Raw genomic sequence first — 20,281 nt, forward strand, 5'->3', positions numbered from 1 at the left:
GGTGGCCAGTCAGTTGAGCATCCAAATCTTGATTTCAACTCAGGTCATGGTCTCAGGGTCATGAGATCAAATCCCACATTGGGGCTCTGTGTTGAGCTTGAAGCCAACATAGGATTCTCTCTCTCCCTCTCCCTCTGCCTCTGCTCCCCCTCCCCACCTGCTCACACATGTGCTCTCTCTCTCTCTCTAAAAAATAATCATCATCCTCATCTCACTGAGAAGGTCTAAGTACCAAATCACTATGCTTGAAGAATGCAAGGGCTGAGGGTGTTGAAGGCCACACAGTCAAATATTCACAAATGACTTGATTCCCCAAAAACTTAACTACTCATCTCCTATTGAATTTCCTACTTTAAGAGCAATTAGACTTAAAAATAGGAAACGTATATATGAAAAACCAAAACATTTAAATAAAAGACTCATATATATGTTCTCTAGATCTAAGTTACTTTTTAACCCTCATTTGGCCACTGACTGTAAACTGAGCATGGAAGTCAAGTAAATTATAAATTAATGTTGACCTTACCAATAACATGAAGTCAATGAACAAACTTTGTATATGATAGGTATTATACAATGTATTCTTAAATATAAACTAAAGAACAGGTTATTAAGAAAATCATAAGGAAGGGAAGCTACATTAAGAAAGTACTGTATCGAAAAGCATCTGTAAGTGGACAGACAGTTCAAGCCCATCTTGCTCAAGGGCCAACTCAACGTCTCTAATCACAGGCTATTGAAACTTAACATACCCCAAATTACAAATCCACCTGTCCACTCTAACTTTCCCATTCTTTTCTTAACACTTGCCATTTTACTGTCCTCAGAAATTTCACATTTATAAAACATGCCCTCTATATTTAGTAAGTCACTAAAATACTGCTGTGATCACTTTTGCCTTATATTTCTAGAGCATTCTTTACAGCTTTACAAAGTGCTTTCACCTTTGTTACCACATTTGGTTATGACACATACCTGAGAGGTAGGTATTAGTACCATTTTTATGAATGAGGTCACTGACATTCAAACAGGTTAAACAAGTTTTTCTGAGATCCTACAGCTAATAAGTAACAGAACCAAGATGGTAGCACATCTTTTGACTTCAAATACAGTGCTCATGCCACTGTAGAGCAGCTGCCTCTACTAAGACATAGATAGGCCCTTTTTACCTTCTTCCATAGTTGTCACCTTAGAATAGGTCATCATTACTTTATAGTTATGTTACTCTAAGTAGGGCTGCCACAAAGATATGAAGTGCATGCTATTTTAACTATCCAAAATGTTTTTACCTTTTAAAATACCACTAAACCAGGGAGGGCTTGATGGCTGAGTCAGTTCTGGGATCAAGCCCCAAGTCATCAGCCTCACTGCTCAGTGGGGAGCCTGCTTCTCCCTTTCCCTTTACCCCTTTTCCCACTCATGCTCACCCCCCCTCTCAAATAAATAAATAAATAAATAAAATCTTTACAAAAATAAATGAATAAAGCACCACTAAACCACATTGTTATTATACTCCCAATGCTCCTTGTAGATCTACCTGACAATCCAAATATAATACTTTTAGGGTGCCTGGATGGCTTAGTTGGTTGAGCATCCAACCCTTGGTATCAGCTCAGGTCATAATCTCATGGTCATGGAATCAAGCCCTGTGATGGGCTCTGTGCTCAGAGTGGTGTCTGCTTCAGATTGTGTCTCCTTCTCCCTCCCACTTGCTCACTCTCTCTCAATAAATAAATAAATACATAAAATCTTTAAATAAATCTTTAAATAAATCTTTAAATATATATTTGATAAATAAAATGTGATATAATATATATTACACATAATACACAAACTATATATAAATATATATGCCTTATATAAAAGGATATAGAAATTATATAAAATATAAAAATATATTAATATAATATATTTAATATATAAACATAATGTATATTATATATATTTTTATATATTTATATAAAACTATAATCCAAACTCTCTCTAGATCTCATTAGAAGTTTTGCACATCCATATACACCACAGAATCATACATTTCACCATAGGTTGACCTAGAGTAATTCTTTAGCTTTTTAGATAACTTCAAAACCCAAACTTGGGATGCTTGGGTGGCTCAGGGATTGAGCATCTCCCTTCAGTTTGGGGTGTGATCCCAGAGTCCCCGGATTGGGTTCTCCATGGGGCTCCCTGTGGGGAGATTGCTTCTCCCTCTGCCTGTGTCTCTACCTCTCTGTGTGTGTGTCTCTCATGAGTAACTGGATGGAATATTTTTAGAAAGGATTCCTTAACACATTTTTAAAAAAGATTTTATTTATTCATGAGAGACACAGAGAGAGGCAGAGACACAGGCGGAGGGAGAAGCAGGCTCACCACAGAGACCCTGATGTGGGACTTAATCCCTGGACTCCAGGACCATGCCCAGAGCATAAGGCAGATGCTCAATCACTGAGCCACCCAGGCATCCCGATTCCTTAACACTTCTAAGCTCAGTTTTCTGCAATACTACTACACACCTTTCACTAAGTTAAGCTTGCAAATTAGCAGAACTGTAGTATTATATTTAGCACATAATTATCAAATACAGGTAAAAAGTATAAGGAATTAGTTTTTATTGGCAAATGCAGAGATGAGAGTGTAAAGTCTAAGCATTGGTTTTATAACATCACTCAATGCTTATATTTTAAAATAATAAGAAGACAGTACCTCAGAATCCCAAGGTGAACTATCTTCTCGCTCTAAAGCTGACATCCTATCTGTAAAATATAGTCACAAATACATTAATGAGAACATGTATTACTATGAATTCTAAACACATATACAAGCCTATCCCCATTCACAAATATTTTAATAAAATAAAAGTATTAGGAGATAAGATTTTTCAGAGGGTGGAAGCATTTTCAGGAAGAAAAAGTTGGTAGTAGTTGGGATACTTAGAAAGATAGCAAAAGAAAATTCACTTAATGAAATGAAATGGATAACATATTTGGATCTACATACTTTCATATTGTTTTATACAAGCATGTAAGCATAGAAAAAAACTCATAGATTTTCACTGACTTACCACTTGTATTATTTTTGTGTGCTCTATCAGCAGAAGTCAAATTGTCATTAACTGTTTGCTTTTGTGGAGCACTTTCAATAATATCAATACCATTGTCCTTTTTTTCAATTGCTGGCTTCGTTGCTCCTTCCTATATGAACACCACCAAAAACAAAACAAAACAAAACAAAAAACAAAAAAAAACCACTCCAACATCAAAAAACATCACATTAATTCACTTACTCACTCCTCAGAAAGACAAATACATACCATATCTGTCAAGTCATAGGCACTATCATGGAGTCTGCCCTATAGGCTAGTAGGGGTACAGATGGATGAAAATAAATAAGAACAGAAGAGGATCATTCACTAGTTCTACAAGTGAAGTGAATAAAGTACAGTGAAGGCACAAGGAGAAAAAAAATGCATATGGGAAATCAAGAAATGCTGCGAAGATAAGGCTGTATCTTCAAAGACAAAGTATAAAGGAGTGTGTGAAGGGCATTCTAGCAAAGGTAGAATGATCAAAAGGAGAAGCAGGAAATAACATAGTAAGTGACAATAGCTCAGAATGTGGCAAAACTAGGACACAATTATTGGGAATGGGGTAAAGAGATATAATTGGAAAATCAGGATTGAACCAAAAAAGACAGGGGTCATGTTAGGATATGAACTGTCTCCTTCAGGTAATGGGGAATCCACTAAATAAGCAGAGGAGTTACATCATCACAAATATATTTTAGAAATATAACTCCAGTATCAATGTAAAGATGAACATAAAGGAACCAAAAGAGAAGAGTATTTCAAAATTATAGGTGAGAAAGTGAATTACAGTAATAAGATGTGAAAAATTATAAGCAGGTACAAGATACTGAATGTGGTGGGGTGACTGGATGTGGTGATTTTTTAAAAAGATTTATTCATTTATTTATTTTTTGAGAGAAAGAGAGAGTGTGTGTCCATGCAGGGGGAGAGGCAGAGGAAGAGGAAGAGAGAAAATCCTCTTCCCATTCAGCCTCCCCACTCAGTACAGAGCCCAACACAGGGCTCAATGCCAGGATCCTGAGATCATGACCTGAGCCACCATTAAGAGTCAGATGCTTAACCAAGTGAGCCACTCCAGTCACCTGGATGTGATGTCACCTAATTTTAGGGAAGCTTGGAGTGCAGGATTTTTTTTGCTTCAGTATTCCAATGGTGCTATATACTAGGATGGCGAAAACAAAGGACAAGCAGATTACAAAGTCAGGAAAAGGAAAGGGTCAGAAATAATATCTTCAGTCTGGGACTTCACCAAATTTGAAGCACCCAGGGGACTTACAAAGTAAGTTTTAGATAAATACATTTGGAGTAGGAAAAAAATGACAATACTAAGGAAAACCACATGATGTTAAAAAGATAGTTATCTATAAAATATACTAACCTGATATAATTAATGTCAACCTACATAAAACTCTGAAATTTTCAAAATAAAAATAAAGGAAGGGGGGAAAAACCATGGGATTCAATATTTCAATTATATACTTCAACATTACTTTCTAGGACAGAAAATACACTTTTATTAATATAGGCAAGTAATGAGCACCTGGATGGCTCAGTTAGCTAAACATTCAACTCTTGATTTCAGCTTAGGTTATGATGTCAGGGTTGTGACACTGAGCTTTATTTACATCAGGCTCCACGCTGAGAAGGATGTCTGCTTCTCTCCTTCTCTCTGCCCTTCTCCCCTTTCTTAAATAAATAAATCTTTAGAAAAATGCATATATACATATATATGTATATATACATATGAACAAGTATTCATTTCTGTAACGAATACCATTTTTTAAATAATAAATTTCTTTTTTATTGGTGTTCAACTTGCCAACATACAGAATAACACCCAGTGCTCATCCCATCAAGTGCTCCCCTCAGAGCCTGTCACCCATTCATCCCCACCCCCCACCCTCCTCCCCTTCCACCACCCCTAGTTCGTTTCCCAGAGTTAGGAGTGTTTATATTCTGTCTCCCTTTCTGATATTTCCTACCCATTTCTTCTCCCTTCCATTCTATTCCCTTTCACTATTATTTATATTCCCCAAATGAACGAGAACATATAATGTTTGTCCTTCTCCGATTGACTTATTTCCCACAGCATAACACCCTCCAGTTCCATCCACATCAAAGCAAATGGTGGGTATTTGTCGTTTCTAATGGCTGAGTTAATATTCCATTGGATACATAAACCACATCTTCTTTATCCATTCATCTTTCGATGGACACAGAGCCTCCTTCCACAGTTTGGCTATTGTCGACATTGCTGCTATAAACATCGGTGTGCAGGTGTCCCATCGTTTCACTGCATCTGTATCTTTGGGGTAAATCCCCAACAGTGCAATTGCTGGGTCATAGGGCAGGTCTATTTTTAACTCTGAGGAACCTCCACATAGCTTTCCAGAGTGGCTGTACCAGTTCACATTCCCACCAACAGTGTAAGAGGGTTCCCTTTTCTCCGCATCCTCTCCAACATTTGTGGTTTCCTGCCTTGTTAGTTTGCCCCATTCTCACTGGTGTGAGGTGGTATCTCATTGTGGTTTTGATTTGTATTTCCCTGATGGCAAGTGATGCGAAGCATTTTCTCATGTGCGTGTTGGTCATGTGTATGTCTTCCTCTGTGAGATTTCTGTTCATGTCCTTGCCCATTTCATGATTGGATTGTTTGTTTCTTTGGTGTTGAGTTTAATAAGTTCTTTATAGATCTTGGAAACTAGCCCTTTATCTGATACGTCATTTGCAAATATCTTCTCCCATTCTGTAGGTTGTCTTTTAGTTTTGTTTTAAGAGTCTTGAAGCTTAAAATTTTTTTTTTCATTTAATGGATAGAGATTAAGAACCTAACTTAGCTAAGAAAAAATTTCAGTTTTAATTAATAAAAAGACTAAATAAAATGCTTATTTATGTCCTCTCTTTATTCTCAAAAGATCTAAAATCAGCCAAGATTATACTACACAGTAAGTTTCATTAGAAACCACAAGAAAGACACTGGCCAAAACTCAAAATTCATAATAAATCTGATTACAGCTTAAAACAGATTTCACTATGCATTATCTATAAACTCAAGTTTTGCTAAATTAAATACAGGCTATCATACTTTATTAAACTTAAAAGGATAAAATTTCCTTTCAGTTCTTCATAAAAACCAGCTGTCATTCAGAAGAGTCTGAGCATTTTTTTTATCTGACTTTCTTTTCTTAATTTGCATTTAAAATAGTTTCTATCATATTTTATAATATACAGTATCTGTTCTCCCTTAGCCTCACTACTGCTGGTTTTTTTTTTTTTATAATAATCTCTCTAAATTATTCTATCTTTACATTCATCTTGTCCTTCTTAAATGAATTCTTCCCCCACACTCCCTCCTTCATCTTCACATCCATCTAGCTATTCTTTCCAGTTGCTTTCTAATTCTTTCTTTCTTTCCATAATGGCATACCTAAGATTTGTTTATTCCCACCAACTGTTACAAATCTCAACCCAGTACTTACTTCTCTGTTGTTATTACACTGTTTTCTCTTATATTCTTGAGGGCTTCCATTTCTTCCTAAGATTCTTTTCATTATAAGGATATCAAGAGGATGGTATGTGAAAAAACATGGGGGAAAAATTCAAAACAACTTACCTTTGTAACACCAAGCATTGCTAAAGACGTTTGAGGAGTTCCAGGTGATACAAAAGCAAGAGGAGAATAGTCAGAGACATTGACTGATGGTTTCCAAAGAGTTTCAGTCTTATCTTCACTTGCAAAATTGTTCTCAGCAAATAAAGGTCTATCTTCTAGGCTCACAATGCCACATTTTGCCCCTATTTAGTGAAAAACAAAGTAAAGAGTACATGAAGGTATCTGTAACTTCAAATTACTAAATAACACAAAAATGGACAAAACTCAGTGAATAACACAAATCTTCAAATAGCTTACTCTTGGCTCGCAGAAAAGCAGCCATTAGCTCTCTTAAGTTTGGTTTCGGGACAGCCTAGAAAAAAATTGATAGTTTTCAGGATTACAAGTATCACATTTCATAAAAATAACTGTAATATTCACCATTACCAAATGAACACCATTACAAAAAGAACACAGGTTTTGGAGATCATTCAAATACAGATTCAAATCTCAGTTGTGCCATTTACTAACCTACATTTTCTCATGGGGTGAAGATTATAAGAGATTTAATAGTCCCAAAATGTTACTTTTCTTACCCCTAACTGATTATTATACAAAGTCTTCCTCAAAAAGTTAAAAATAGAGCCATCCTATGACCCAGCAATTGCAGTACTGAGTATTTATCTAAAGGATACAAACATAGTGATTTGAAAGGACACCAGCACCCCAACATTTAAAGCAGCAATGACCACAATAGCTAAACTACAAAAAAAGCCCAGATGCCCATTGACAGATGAATGGATAAAGAAGATACGGTGTGTATAAATACAATGGAATATTACTCAGCCATCAAAAAGAATGAAATCTTGCCATTTGCAACAACATGGATGGGACTAAAGAGTATTATACTAAGTGAAATGTTAGTTAGAGAAAGACAAATACCATATGATTTCAATCCTATGTGGAATTTAAGAAACAAAACAGAGTTGCATAGGGGAAGGGAGGAAAAATAAGATAAAAATCAGAGAGAGAGACAAACCATAAGAGACTCTTAATCATAGGAAATAAACTGAGGGTTTTGGAGGGGAGAGGGTTGGAGCAATTGGGTAATTAAGTGATGGGCATTAAGCAGGGCACTTGAAATAGTAAGCACTGGGTGTTGTATGCAACTGATGGATCACTGAATTCTACCTCTGAAACTAATAATACACCATTTATTAATTAAAATGAATTTAAAATTTTTAAAAATACTTTCTTTACAAAAATAACCTAAAATAAAAATTTATCCCTAGGTAATTGAAATTCAAAAAAACTAACATTAAGAAATGTCATTATTGGGATGCCTGTATGGCTCAGTGGTTGAACATCTGCCTTTGGCTCAGGGTGTGATCCCAGAGTCCCACATCAGGCTCCCTGCATGGAGCTTGCTTCTCCTCCCTCTGCCTCTGTCTCTGTCTCTTTCTGTCTCTCTCATGGATAGATAAATAAAATCTTTTTTTTTAAATTAATTATTTTATTATATTTTAAAAATACATGATTTATAGTTGCATGACTATCTCTTAGAAAATATTAAAATTTAGTTTTATTTTATTTAGGCAAGTTGGAATTACAAACAGTTTACGTTGCTTTTGTTTGTCAAAATGCTAAGGGAAAATGACTGTTTAAAGTCAGCTCCTTCAGGAAAGAGAAAAAAAAATAAGCCTTGTGGGGTAATGATTCAGGAATGAAAACCACAGACACACACAGACAAGAGAAAGCCATAACCAAAAATATTGACAATGGACATAGAAAGAGATGGACAGAAAGAACAGACTAAAGAAATGGTATTTTTTTCTGTAAGGAAAAATTAGGGTAGGGGAAAATCATTAAAAAAAAAAAACGTGGAGGGAGAAGAAGAAAAAAGGAAAAACATAAGACACGACCATTCAATCAAGCATGAGCTTAAGGCAAGGAAAAATATAAGTAATAAAAGGCCTGTGGGAAAAAAAAAAGGCTGTGGAAAAAATGTAGGTATTTTTCAGTATATATATATACATACACACATATACAATACAGATGAATGGATACACTATATAGAAATATACAATATAAAGAAAAGCCTCTATATATAACATACATATACTATACATATTTATAACATGTAATTGAAAAAAGTTTGAGACTTTTGTTTATACTATATACTATATCCCTAATAATACTGACTTGTCTCACTCTACAGTTATTTGTTTATAAATATTGTAATAAAGAATTTAGTTTTGGGATGCCTGGATGGCTCAGTGGTTGTGCATCTGCCTTCAGCCCAGGGTGTGATCCTGGAGTTCCAGGATAGAATGCCACATCGGGCTCCCTGCATGGAGCCTGATTCTCTCTCTGCCTATGTCTATGCTTCTGTGTGTGTGTATCTTTCACAAATAAAAAATAAAATCTTAAAAAAAAAAAACCTTAGTTTTTTAACTATAGAGTAAATTTTTCAATTAGTGGTCATCTAGCACAACCTGGAAGCTACAAATTATCACTAGAGAGAGAAAAAAAATTGAAAAAGAAATGTTTCTAACACATCAACTTTCCACATGGAAAAAGAATTGGTAGTGAGAATTCTAAGAAGAAATGTATACCTTGAAAGCCTATATCTAATGGAATATAGATGGGGTTAAAAAAACAAAAAGGTAAGGAAGTTTTATCTAAAATTCCAAGCTGACAATTGGAGGGTACTAAAATACATAACTTTCTTTCTTAATTATTTATTTATTTCCTCAACATAATTCATTTAGCTTGTAAATCCTAAATGTGAAAAGGAAATATAAATTTGAGCTACAATTTTTAAATTTATATATTTATGACTTAGTATGCATAATACTTATAACATCCTATTATGCAGAATTCCATCTGTCTGCAAACTTACTCACATTAAAAAATTATTAAATTGCTTCTTCCAAGCAAGATCTTATTCTAGGTATTTCAGGAGATGCACAATTATGTTTCCTAATATAATCTATTACTGTAAAATGATGCAGGAGCTTATTCATTTTAGAATATGTAAATAAGTATAAAGCATCTGAAATTTTAAAATCTGACACAAGGACTATGAGTAGATATTTTTAACACTGTAATATAAAAGATTTCTGAAAATGGACATTTTACATGTGGTTATAAAAAGCCTCTGCTTGTAGAGCCGATTATTATTTTAGGCAAAACTTGTACTCTTCACTTAGATAAAGAGTGTTAACAACACCCTTAATGGAATTATTTCAAAAACACAGTGGAATACTTTTGCAATATAAATAGTGAGAAACAATCTCTGAATTTCCACAATTTCTATTATTTTAGTCTAAATGTAACACAAAGGATAGAAATAGAGAAATCAGTCCTCTTTGGTAAAATTATATGCTACTAAGATAAAAAATATCCAACAAAAAAGGTATCCAAGAAAAAAAACTACAATAATTGGATCCACTAAAGATTTCAGTTAGGCATGAGTATTATAAAAGTAATGTTAGAAATAAATAAATAAATAAACAAACAAATATTAGTATAATTTAAAACTCACAACAGTAAGAATTCTGATCCTTGACCAAATGTCATTTTTCCGCCATTATGGGAAAGCTTTTCCCAATAATAGTTTGCTGTCATTATACATTTCGAGCATATATTTTTTCACCGATTTACAAAAATAAAAAAAAGAAAAATTTTCAGCTTGCCAGATTTCTCTAAAATGTTCTGAACAACCTTCCATTACAAACATAAAATGACAAGAGGCAAGCCACTGTTATATTTTAAGAGTAAATAATATGCAACACTAAATTCAGAGCAGCAAAATTAATTTTACAAGAGAGTACTTTACCTTGGTACCAAAACTTAAGTCTCCATCTGATGAAGGCCACGAATCATCAGTATCTGGTTTACTGGAAAGACTTTAGAGCAAAAATATAAAACAAATACAAGTTCATTTCTTTTTTAAAAAAATTAAGTAAAAGTTCAGCTGTTAATTAAATGAAGTTTCTTGATATAATTAAAATTTTGCCTCACTTTTGTTAAGCTTTTATTTTAATTCCAGTATCCTTAACATATAGTGTTACATTAGTTTCATATATACAATATAAGGATTCAGTAATTCCATATATCACCCAGTGCTCATCATGACAAGTGCATTCCTTAATTCCCATCTCCTATTTCACCCATTCCCCTACCAACCCCCCCTGGTAACCATCAGTTTCTTCTCTACAGTAGTCTGCTTCTTGGCTTGTCTGTCGTTTTTTTCTCCTTCACTCATTTTAATTTTGTTTCTTACATTTTACTTAGGAGTGAAATCATATGTTATTTGTCTTTCTCTGACTTATTTCACTTAGTATAATATGCTCTAGCTCCACCATGTCATTACAAATGACAAGATTTCATTCTTTTCTATGGCTGAACAATATTCCATTGTGTATATATATACCACTTCTTTATCCACTAATCTATCAACACACACACTTGGGCGGTTTATTGCAAATAATGCTGCAGTAAAAACATGGGGTGCATGTATCCCTTTGAATTGGTGTGTTTGTCACATTTGGGTAAATATGCAGTAGTGCAATTACTGGATTGTAGGATAGTTCTGTTTTTAACTTTTTGAGGAACCTCCATATGGTTTCCCACAGTGGCTGTACAAGTTTGCACTCCCACCAACAGTGCAACAGGGTTCCTTTTTTCTCCACATACTCATCTACACTTCTTGTGTTTTTTATTTTAGCCATTCTGACAGGTGTGCAGTGCTCTCTCACTGTAGTTTTAATTTGCATTTCCCTGATGATGTGTGATGCTGATGATCTTTTTATATGTCTGTTGGCCAACTGTACATCTTCTTTGGAAACGTATAATGTCTTCTGGTCATTTATTATCTGGGTTGTGTTTTGGGTGTTGAGATGTATCAGTTCTTTATATTCTTATACTAACCCTTTATCAGATATGTCATATGCAAATTTCTTCTCCCATTCTGTAGGTTGCCTTTAGTTTTGTGGATTGATTCCTTCACTCTGCAAAAGCTTTTGATTTTGATGTGGTCCCAAAAGTTATTTTGCTTTTATTGCTCTTGCTTCAGGAGACATAACTCCCCCCAAAAAAAAATTTTTTTTAGCAAAAAAAATGTTGTTACAGCTAATACCAGAGACATCATTCTCTGTGCTCTCTTCAAGGATAAAATGGTTTCATGTGACATATTTATATCTTTAAACCATTGTGAGTTTATTTTTGTAAATGGTGAAAGAAAATGATCCTGTTTCATTCTTTTCATACACCTATTCAGTTTTCCCAGCATCATTTATTGAAGACACAGCCTCTTCAAACCACTGGATATTCTTTCCTGCTTTGTCAAAGATTAACGACATAGTTATGGGCTTATTTCTGGATTTTCTATACTATTATACTGATTTTTGCATCTATTTTTATGCCAATACAATAGTGTTTATATTACCACAGGTTTGTAATATAACTTGAAATCTAGCATAGTGAGACCTCCAGTTATCTTTTTCTTTTTCCAAAATAGCTTTGGGTATTTGAGGTGTTCAGTGGTTCCATAGAAATTTTAGGCTTGTTTGCCCTAGTTATGTGAAACATGTTGTTGGATTTTAATAGGCATTGCACTAAATTTGTAGATTGCTGTGGGTACTATACACATTTTAACAATAGGTGTTCTTCCAATCCATGAGCATAGAATGTCGTTCCCCTTCTTTGTGTCATCTTCAATTTCTTTCACCAAAGTTTTATAGTTTGTCAGAGTACAGGTCTCTCAAAATTTGGCTTGTTATTTTTTAAAAGATTTTATTTATTTATTTATTTATTGGAGAGAGAGAGAGAAAGAGTGTGCAAGTAGGCAGAGAGGCAGGCAGAGGGAGAAAAAGAAGCAGGTGCCCCACTGAGCAGAGAGCCACATGATGTGGGGCTCCATCCCAGGACCCTGAGATCATGACCCAAGCCAAAGGCAGATACTTAACTGACTGAGCCAGCCAGGCGCCCTTTGGCCTCAGTGTTTTTTGTTTTTGTTTTTTTTTTTTAGGTTTTACTTGTGTATTCATTAGAGACACAGAGAAAGAGACAGAGACACAGATAGAGGGAGAAGCAGGCTCCATGGAGGGAGCCCAATGTGGAACTCGATCCTGGGACCCCGGGACCATGCCCTGAGCCAAAGTCAGATGCTCAACCGCTGAGCCAGCCAGGTGCCCCTTGGCCTCTGTTTTTAAAAAAGTTTTAGTTATCTATTTTGCTTTCACCTCTCCTATCCTGTGAAATATCCAGTAAAGGCCCCATATCTTAGTTCCCATAACTAAGTGTGACAGGTAAAGAATTCTCTGAAATGTTTGAAAGCTAATTATACAAAAGTTAACCACTGTGAATTATCACCTTAAACCTGTCAGAATGGCTAGAATCAAAAACACAAAAAAACAAGTGTTGGTGAAGATGCAGAGAAAAAGGAACCCTCGTGTGCTGGGGATGCGGATAGAAATTGGTGCAGCCACTGTGAAAAACGGCATGGAGTTCCCTGAAGAAGTACAAATAGGAATACCGCATGATCCAGTAATTCTACTGCTGGGTACTTACTTACCCAAGGAAAAAGAGAACACTAATTTGAAAAGATATATGTACCCCAATGTTTATTGCAGCATTATTTACAACAGCCAAGATACGAAAGCAACCTGTGTCCATCAACAGATGTATAACACACACACACATACACACACACACACACACACACACAGAGGAGTATTACTAAGTGATAAAAAGAATTAAATCTTGCCATTTGCAACAATGTGGATTACCTGGAGGGTAAATGAAATAAGTCAGACAGAAGTAGACCAATACTATATGATTTCACTTATATGTAGAATCAAAAAAGCAGAACAAATGAACAAACAAAAAGCAAAAACAGACCCATAAATACAGAGAATTCTGTATTGCCAGAAAGGAAGTGGGTGGGAGACTGACAAAATGGGTGAAGGGAAGTGGGAGGTTCAGAATTCCAGTTATAGTAAGTCACAGGGATAAAAGTACAGCATAGGGAATATAGTCAATAGTATTGTAATAGCATTATGCAGTAACACATAGTAACTGCACTTGTGGTAAGCATGGGGTAACAATATGGACCTGCTGAATCACTATGCTGTACACCTGAAACTAACATAACATTGTGTCAACTATACTTAAATTTTAAATAAACAAACAAACAAATGTTAAAGAACAAATGTATATGTTATTAGTGGGAATATTACTCCCGGAGCGATTGAAAGATTAAAAATTATAAAATTCAACTTTTTCCCCTCCACAAGTCCTGCTTTATTTACATAGTTTATTTACATAAACTAGCAAGACGTTAAAAATCGTCAAGGGCACTCAGATACCCAGGAAGAGAAACTGCTATAAAAACAGTCCTGATAGCTGTGCCTCTATTTCGCTACACAATGCCTAATATTTTCTTTTTTGTGAGCTCCCACTCCTGGACACTCCTCTGCAGGGCTCCGTGGCACTCTCCAACGTTTAAGTCTTTAGCCTGCCAAGGCACAGACTCCCAAAACAAGGAAAGGCCTAAATGACCAAGAATAGGAGCTATCTCCTGCCCCTGGAGAACCAGCTAAATGGAGTCTGAGTCATCCAAGCAGTCATCTCAATGCAGGCATCTTACCAACTACCCAGATGAAGCTCTGTTATTGATCTGACAGCCAGTCCTACTCCACCAAACCCTACACATACATGGGATGGGCAACCAAGAATTAGGAAAAGAGGTGGAGCGATGACAAGACCACTATCTTGGGCCATTCATCTATATACTTCAGAATCTCCCTTTCCCCTATTATTTGAGAGGATCTAAGCCACCTTCTGTAAGTTGGGGTAGAAGTCGGTGATATCCCATTCCTATTTGCTGTAAACACTCTTGCCAGTGGCTCAAATGATTTTAATGTTTCTCAACAGAAACCCTGAAGTATGCTAGTTCCTTCAATTAAACCAACAAATAAAAAAGCTGCTCAGGACTCTCTGGAACCCTCTATTTTAATATACCTTTCTAAACAACACCCAATATCTTGTGTCCTTCGTTCTTGTAATTCATCTGTATCTATCTTGTCATAAACCCCAATATTCTGACATCTTTTCTAACACTCTTATTCCTATTCAACCAGTGTGGTTCTTCTTGAAACGTGCCCTCCCCTGCTAATTCCCAGTAGACCCACTCCCTATCTTTCTATGGTTAAAACATTCACCTACAAGATGAGAAAAAGAGGGGGAAAAATCTAAACTTAAACCTCATTTCTGTCACGGTATCAAATCCAAGCAAGTCACTTTAATCCCTTTTGAGTTTCAAATTCTCCACTTCAACAACCACTTGGTAAGGATGTTAAACATGGGTTACTGTGCCAGGGGGTATTTTGATTAACGCATCTCTAAATTCTTTAAAACCCTGAAATTCTATCTGCTTTTCTTTTTGTCTGTAGAAAAATGCAGAATACTTAGCTGGCAGAAATGGAAAAAAGTAATGGAATAAAATAAACACCAAGAAAATTGGAGAAGAAAATTAACAAAAAAATCAAGTAAAGCCTATAGAAAAGTCATGGAGAAAAAGAAAAAATTCTACAAAAAAAAAAAAAAAAAAAAAAAAAAGAAAGAAAGAAAGAAAGAAAGAAAGAAAGAAAGAAAGAAAGAAAGAAAGAAAGAAAAAGCTTCACAGAATTTATCAAATGTGCCAGCCTAAAGGGGGAAATTAGACTGAGAAGTCAGTAAATAGACAATTGCTTAGAAACATCTGCTAAATAGATGATACATTTAATTAATGTAACATGGTCTATACCTAGATTACGTATCCTTCACTCTCAGAAAAATCATTCATCTCAAGGGGAGCAGACGGCACTAAATCTAAGAACTCGCCACACTAGGGCTTGCTTATGTAAAAGGGCTTGCTTACTGTGGCCATAGGTAACTGAGATCCACTCCAAAATCTTTGACAGTAAAAACAAGAAACTAGTTACCACTGCAATAATTACCTCTAGTTATTACTAGTTGTGTCCAATATATTAGGAAAATGCTTGGACTAGCCTGGTTCTTAGGAAAACTCTAAATCAGAGTTAACACATAGTGAAATTCGACTTTCTGAGTTGATCTAAGATCTGTATCCTAATTCCAGTGCTGCTGAGGACAAAGGAATGGATGTGGGAGCCACACAGGCTAACAGTCAAATCATGGGTCTGCTACTCATTAACTATGGAATCCTGGGTCAATTAATCCACCTCCCTGAACCACAGCTGACTAGTTAATAAAAAGTAGGCTATAACAGCACAGCTACTTGGTGAAACTATTGCAATGACTATATAACACATATTAAGCACATAATATAGTGTCTAGCCCAGAAGAGAACACTCAACAAATGCTTTTCTCTGCACTCCCTTAGTTAACACATAATTTTTAAAAATCCATAAAAATCCTACCTGCTTAAAGAGTCTTCTTCAGAATTCTTATCCACTAGTAAAGAAAGCAGCAAAAAACATTTTAAATCAACAGTAGAAAAATACAGAATATTAAAAGTGTAAGACCGATGATGACTTGTTGAAAAGTATTCCTTTGGACCATACCTGGAAACCACACCACAGTGGATATTAATTGTACTATTGGTAGGCAGTTAATGCATTAAGAAATCTCATTTTCTCCTCTATATTTACCAAATTCAAGAAAAGAATTCTAGTTATCAGAATGTGATACCTACAAGTGAATGTTTCTAATGACCATTATTGTAACCAAACCCCATGAGACTGACAGGAAATGGTATCATTAGCAGAGTCATTATCATAAAGTGACAATGGCAAACTTAAACAGTATGAGTTTTCTGGACTTCCACTACTAGGAGCAGTTAAAACAGACTATACATATTTGGCTGGAACACAGCGGAACTTCTCCAGCTTTTCAGTAGAGACTGTTAAGTTCAGGATGAAACACCTCATCACAAAGTTCAGCTCAGCTGAGGCCATGCTCCTGGGGTCCTGGGTGGAGACCCTCAGGGAGTCTGCTTTTCTCTCTCCCTCTGCCCTCCCACCTCACTTCTGCTGTCTGTCTATCTCTCTCTCAAATAAATAAATAAACTATTTTTAAAATATTTTCTTGGGGATCCCTGGGTGGCTCAGCGGTTCAGCACCTGCCTTCCGCCTAGGGCGTGATCCTATAGTCCCGGGATTGAGTCCCACATCAGTCTCCCTGCATGGAGCCTGCTTCTCCCTCTGCCTGTGTCTCTACCTCTCTCTCTCTGTGTCCCTCATGAATAAATAAATAAAATCTAAAAACAAAAAACAAAAAACAAAAAAAAAAAAGGAAAGGAAAGGAGAGAAAAAATACTGCCAACCGAAAGCTGAAAAGGATACAACTGGAATACTGATGACATCACTGAACCATCAAAACAATTCTGGTCCCTATTGTTTTAGTGCCTATTTGGTTTTTTTAAAAAGATTTATTTATTTATTTTAGTGATAGCATGCATGCAAGTGAGGGTATAAGAGTGGAGGGGAGGGGCAAAGAAAGAGAATCTTCAAGCCAACTCCCCAGTGAGCACAGAATCCAATGCCCAACACAATGTGTGTCTTCATCTCATGAGATCATACCTGACCCACCAAGGGTTGATGCCTAACTGACTAAGCCACCCAGGTATCGCCATTATAGTCACTATTAGAAGTCACCTGCTAGGGGATCCCTGGGTGGCTCAGCAGTTTAGCACCTGCCTTCGGCCTAGGGCATGATCCTATAATCCTGGGATTGAGTCCCACATCAGGGTCCCTGCGGGAGCCTGCTTCTCCCTCTGCCTGTGTCTCTACCTCTTTCTCTCTCTCCCTCATGAATAAATAAATAAAAATCTTACAAAAAAAACCAACAACAACACAAAGATAGCTCTATTCTATTATGAGCACCTTTAAAGACCAAAACTCTATTTCATCTTTGTTTCCTATAACACGCAAAACCAAAGCCAACCTACAGAATTTCTGTGATAGAGATCCACTAACTTAAAGGTTTCTTCCCACATTTCAAACCATACAATGTACTAGGCCCCACATCTAGGAAGCAATGTTAACATCTTTGTTACTGGGAACCATTTTTGTGCTTTGATTATAATTTGTTGAGCCCAAGTTGCCCTATTTGAATATTTATGATGATAATCTTTTAACTAATGGCAGTAGAGTATCTTATTCCTACAAAATTATGGTATTATTCAACAAACAGGAGAAAACATTGTCTTTATTAAGTCAACAATTCACATTTTGACTTAAGAGAAATGAAGTTACTAATAGTGAGATTGTGTTGATATAACATGTAAAATAATGTACTCTTCTCACTTCTCAACAGGCTTCCGTACTATAGTTACATTTTAAAAAAACAACCTCATTGGTACTGCTGCACACTAAGTTTTGCAGTTCTTATTGTTTGCCATTTCTATAAAGTACCAGCAGGGTATTGCAGAGTTCCAGTTTTAAGGATAGTTCCTTTTTAATGAGACAAATCACTATGTAATAATATTTGCGAAGTGAAATCTACTTGTAAAAATTAAAAGATCCATTTTTATAAGAAGTATAATTTTTTATAATGTTTATAGAGGAAACATAAAACATACTAACTTAAAAATCTTTTTTTCCTTATTTACACAAAGATACTATGTGGGATTTTAGGTATCAAAACTAATAATAAGGGACCTGGGTGGGTCAGTGGTTGAGCAACTGCCTTTGGCTCAAGTTGTGATCCAAGGTTCTGGGATTGAGTACCACATCGGGCTTCTGCACGGAGCCTGCTTCTCCCTCTGCCTATGTCTCTGCCTCTTTTTGTGTGTCTCTTATGCATAAATCAATAAAATCTTTAAAAAAACTAAAATAACGAATTTTTTTCAGACAATATTGCCTCATATCTTATATTTCCTACAATTAACTTCTTAAATAATTCTGAATCCTAGACTATTAAGAAAGAAATTAAGAAAAAAATACCCATGCAATTTACACATTGGATTTCTTTTCTTTTTTTCATTGCTCTTTCATTATCAAAACTTCCTTACTCTGACTTCATCTATGTTAGGACCACCATATGTAATTCACTCTAAAAAGTCATACCTAGATTGTGACTTTGTGAAGAATTTTCAGGTTTCATTTCTTCTTTATGTTCAGAAATTAGTTGGTGACTGCTACATATAACAAAGAGTGATAAACAATGTTACTCTTTTAATACTGATATGAAAGACATTTACCAAATGTACCAAATTCTTGAGTATTTCAAACAATATCAGAGTTAACATCAAAACTTAAATTACCCAATAGATACTTAAAATTTATAAGTTCTAAAAACTTTTATTAAGTATGTAATTATAATTAAAGGAGAATCAAAAGTAAGATCAACTAGTCATGAATTGAGGGCATTATAGCTCAGTAAACTAAGAGCTTGCCATAATGGAAAGTGTCTCAAACCCTGAAGTCCTAGCTCTATAACCAACAGCTATTTGTTCTTGGACCAGGCACTTCTCTTCCAGTCAAAGTCTTCCTCTAAAATAGGAATCTTATTGTCTTAGTTTACAAGGTTGTTAGAGGAGGATTTAATGAGATATTATACCCAAAACATGGCCTCTCAGGAAAGGTGATGCCCACTACTCTGGGAAGGGCAATATGAGACCTTCCATGACCTAATAAGAAAAGGCACTCCACAGGATTTAAAGCAGGCTTGGGGTATAGATCTAGGAACAAGGGGGAAAGCAAAGTCCAGTCTCTTCCTGTAGCATTATTTGAATGTCTTTAACAGCTTAGAATGGTCACAACTAAAATCTGCTAGCAGAAAAGACGAACAAAATCCTCAAAGGATAATTCATCATGAAGGTCTGGGCTAACATATGGTTTCCACATAAGGTTTTTGAGTGTGAAGGAAAGGGTGTATGGGGCTAAAGCCAGGAGTCCCAGCTGCCAGAACAGCACGCCGGTGCTTTGGAATAGCAGCTGAGCACATAATCATATGTAATAAACTAAAAAAGGTTGTAAGTTTGAAGTCTAAGTGTGGATCACCATGAGGACTGAGGAATGAAGATCAGCAAGGGCATCCTGGGAGTAAAAGTCAATCATGATCAGAGTGCAGAACCAGTTTCAATAGTGATGCTGCAGGAACAGAATCAAAGGAAACCACAGAATGATGAGCATGTCCTTTTTTCCATCCAAATGGCTTATGAAGGAGGAATGTCTCTCTGGTATTAGGGAAGCCCTTATGTTCTTGGAAAATTCAAGGGGGGAAGTATAGGCCATAACCCTCAAGGAAAAGTATAGAGTTTTCTACTGAACTGAACATCTTAAGACACAGGTAACTAGTTAGAAAAAACAGATAATGAGGTGCCTGGGTGGCTCAGTAGATTAAGCATCTGCCTTTGGCTCAGGTCATGGTCTCAGGATCTAGCCCTGTGTCAGGCTCCCAGCTCAGCAGTGTTGGCTTCTCCCTCTCTCTCCGCTGCACCTCCTCACTTGTGCTCTCTCTCAAATAAATAAATAAAATCTTTTTTAAAAGCACCCAGATGTAACATTATGTGTACCCCACGCAGAAGGGTTATAGTTGGAATGAAACAGATACAGTGAGGATCCCTAAGGATA

The 20,281-nt window shown here is 35.9% G+C and overlaps 1 protein-coding gene across 3 annotated transcripts in view; it reads right to left on the reverse strand.

Moving 5' to 3' along the window:
• Positions 1 to 20,281, reverse strand: part of LOC144313759 (ankyrin repeat domain-containing protein 26-like) — a 115,191-nt gene that overhangs the window by 80,449 nt on the left and 14,461 nt on the right. For 2 of the 3 annotated variants that reach the window (XM_077896999.1, XM_077897000.1), the window contains 7 exons: positions 18,773 to 18,843; positions 16,124 to 16,157; positions 10,519 to 10,588; positions 6,996 to 7,050; positions 6,699 to 6,880; positions 3,062 to 3,191; positions 2,704 to 2,753 (listed from right to left, as the gene is read on the reverse strand). In XM_077896999.1, coding sequence (XP_077753125.1) covers positions 2,704 to 2,753; positions 3,062 to 3,191; positions 6,699 to 6,880; positions 6,996 to 7,050; positions 10,519 to 10,588; positions 16,124 to 16,157; positions 18,773 to 18,843 — 592 coding nt within the window. Of the gene's footprint in view, positions 1 to 2,703; positions 2,754 to 3,061; positions 3,192 to 6,698; positions 6,881 to 6,995; positions 7,051 to 10,518; positions 10,589 to 16,123; positions 16,158 to 18,772; positions 18,844 to 20,281 lie in introns of those variants that run through there. The other variant, XM_077897001.1, reaches the window with a different exon arrangement.

The sequence above is a fragment of the Canis aureus genome, chromosome 5, assembly GCF_053574225.1.
Source record: "Canis aureus isolate CA01 chromosome 5, VMU_Caureus_v.1.0, whole genome shotgun sequence".
Lineage (NCBI taxonomy): Eukaryota > Metazoa > Chordata > Mammalia > Carnivora > Canidae > Canis > Canis aureus.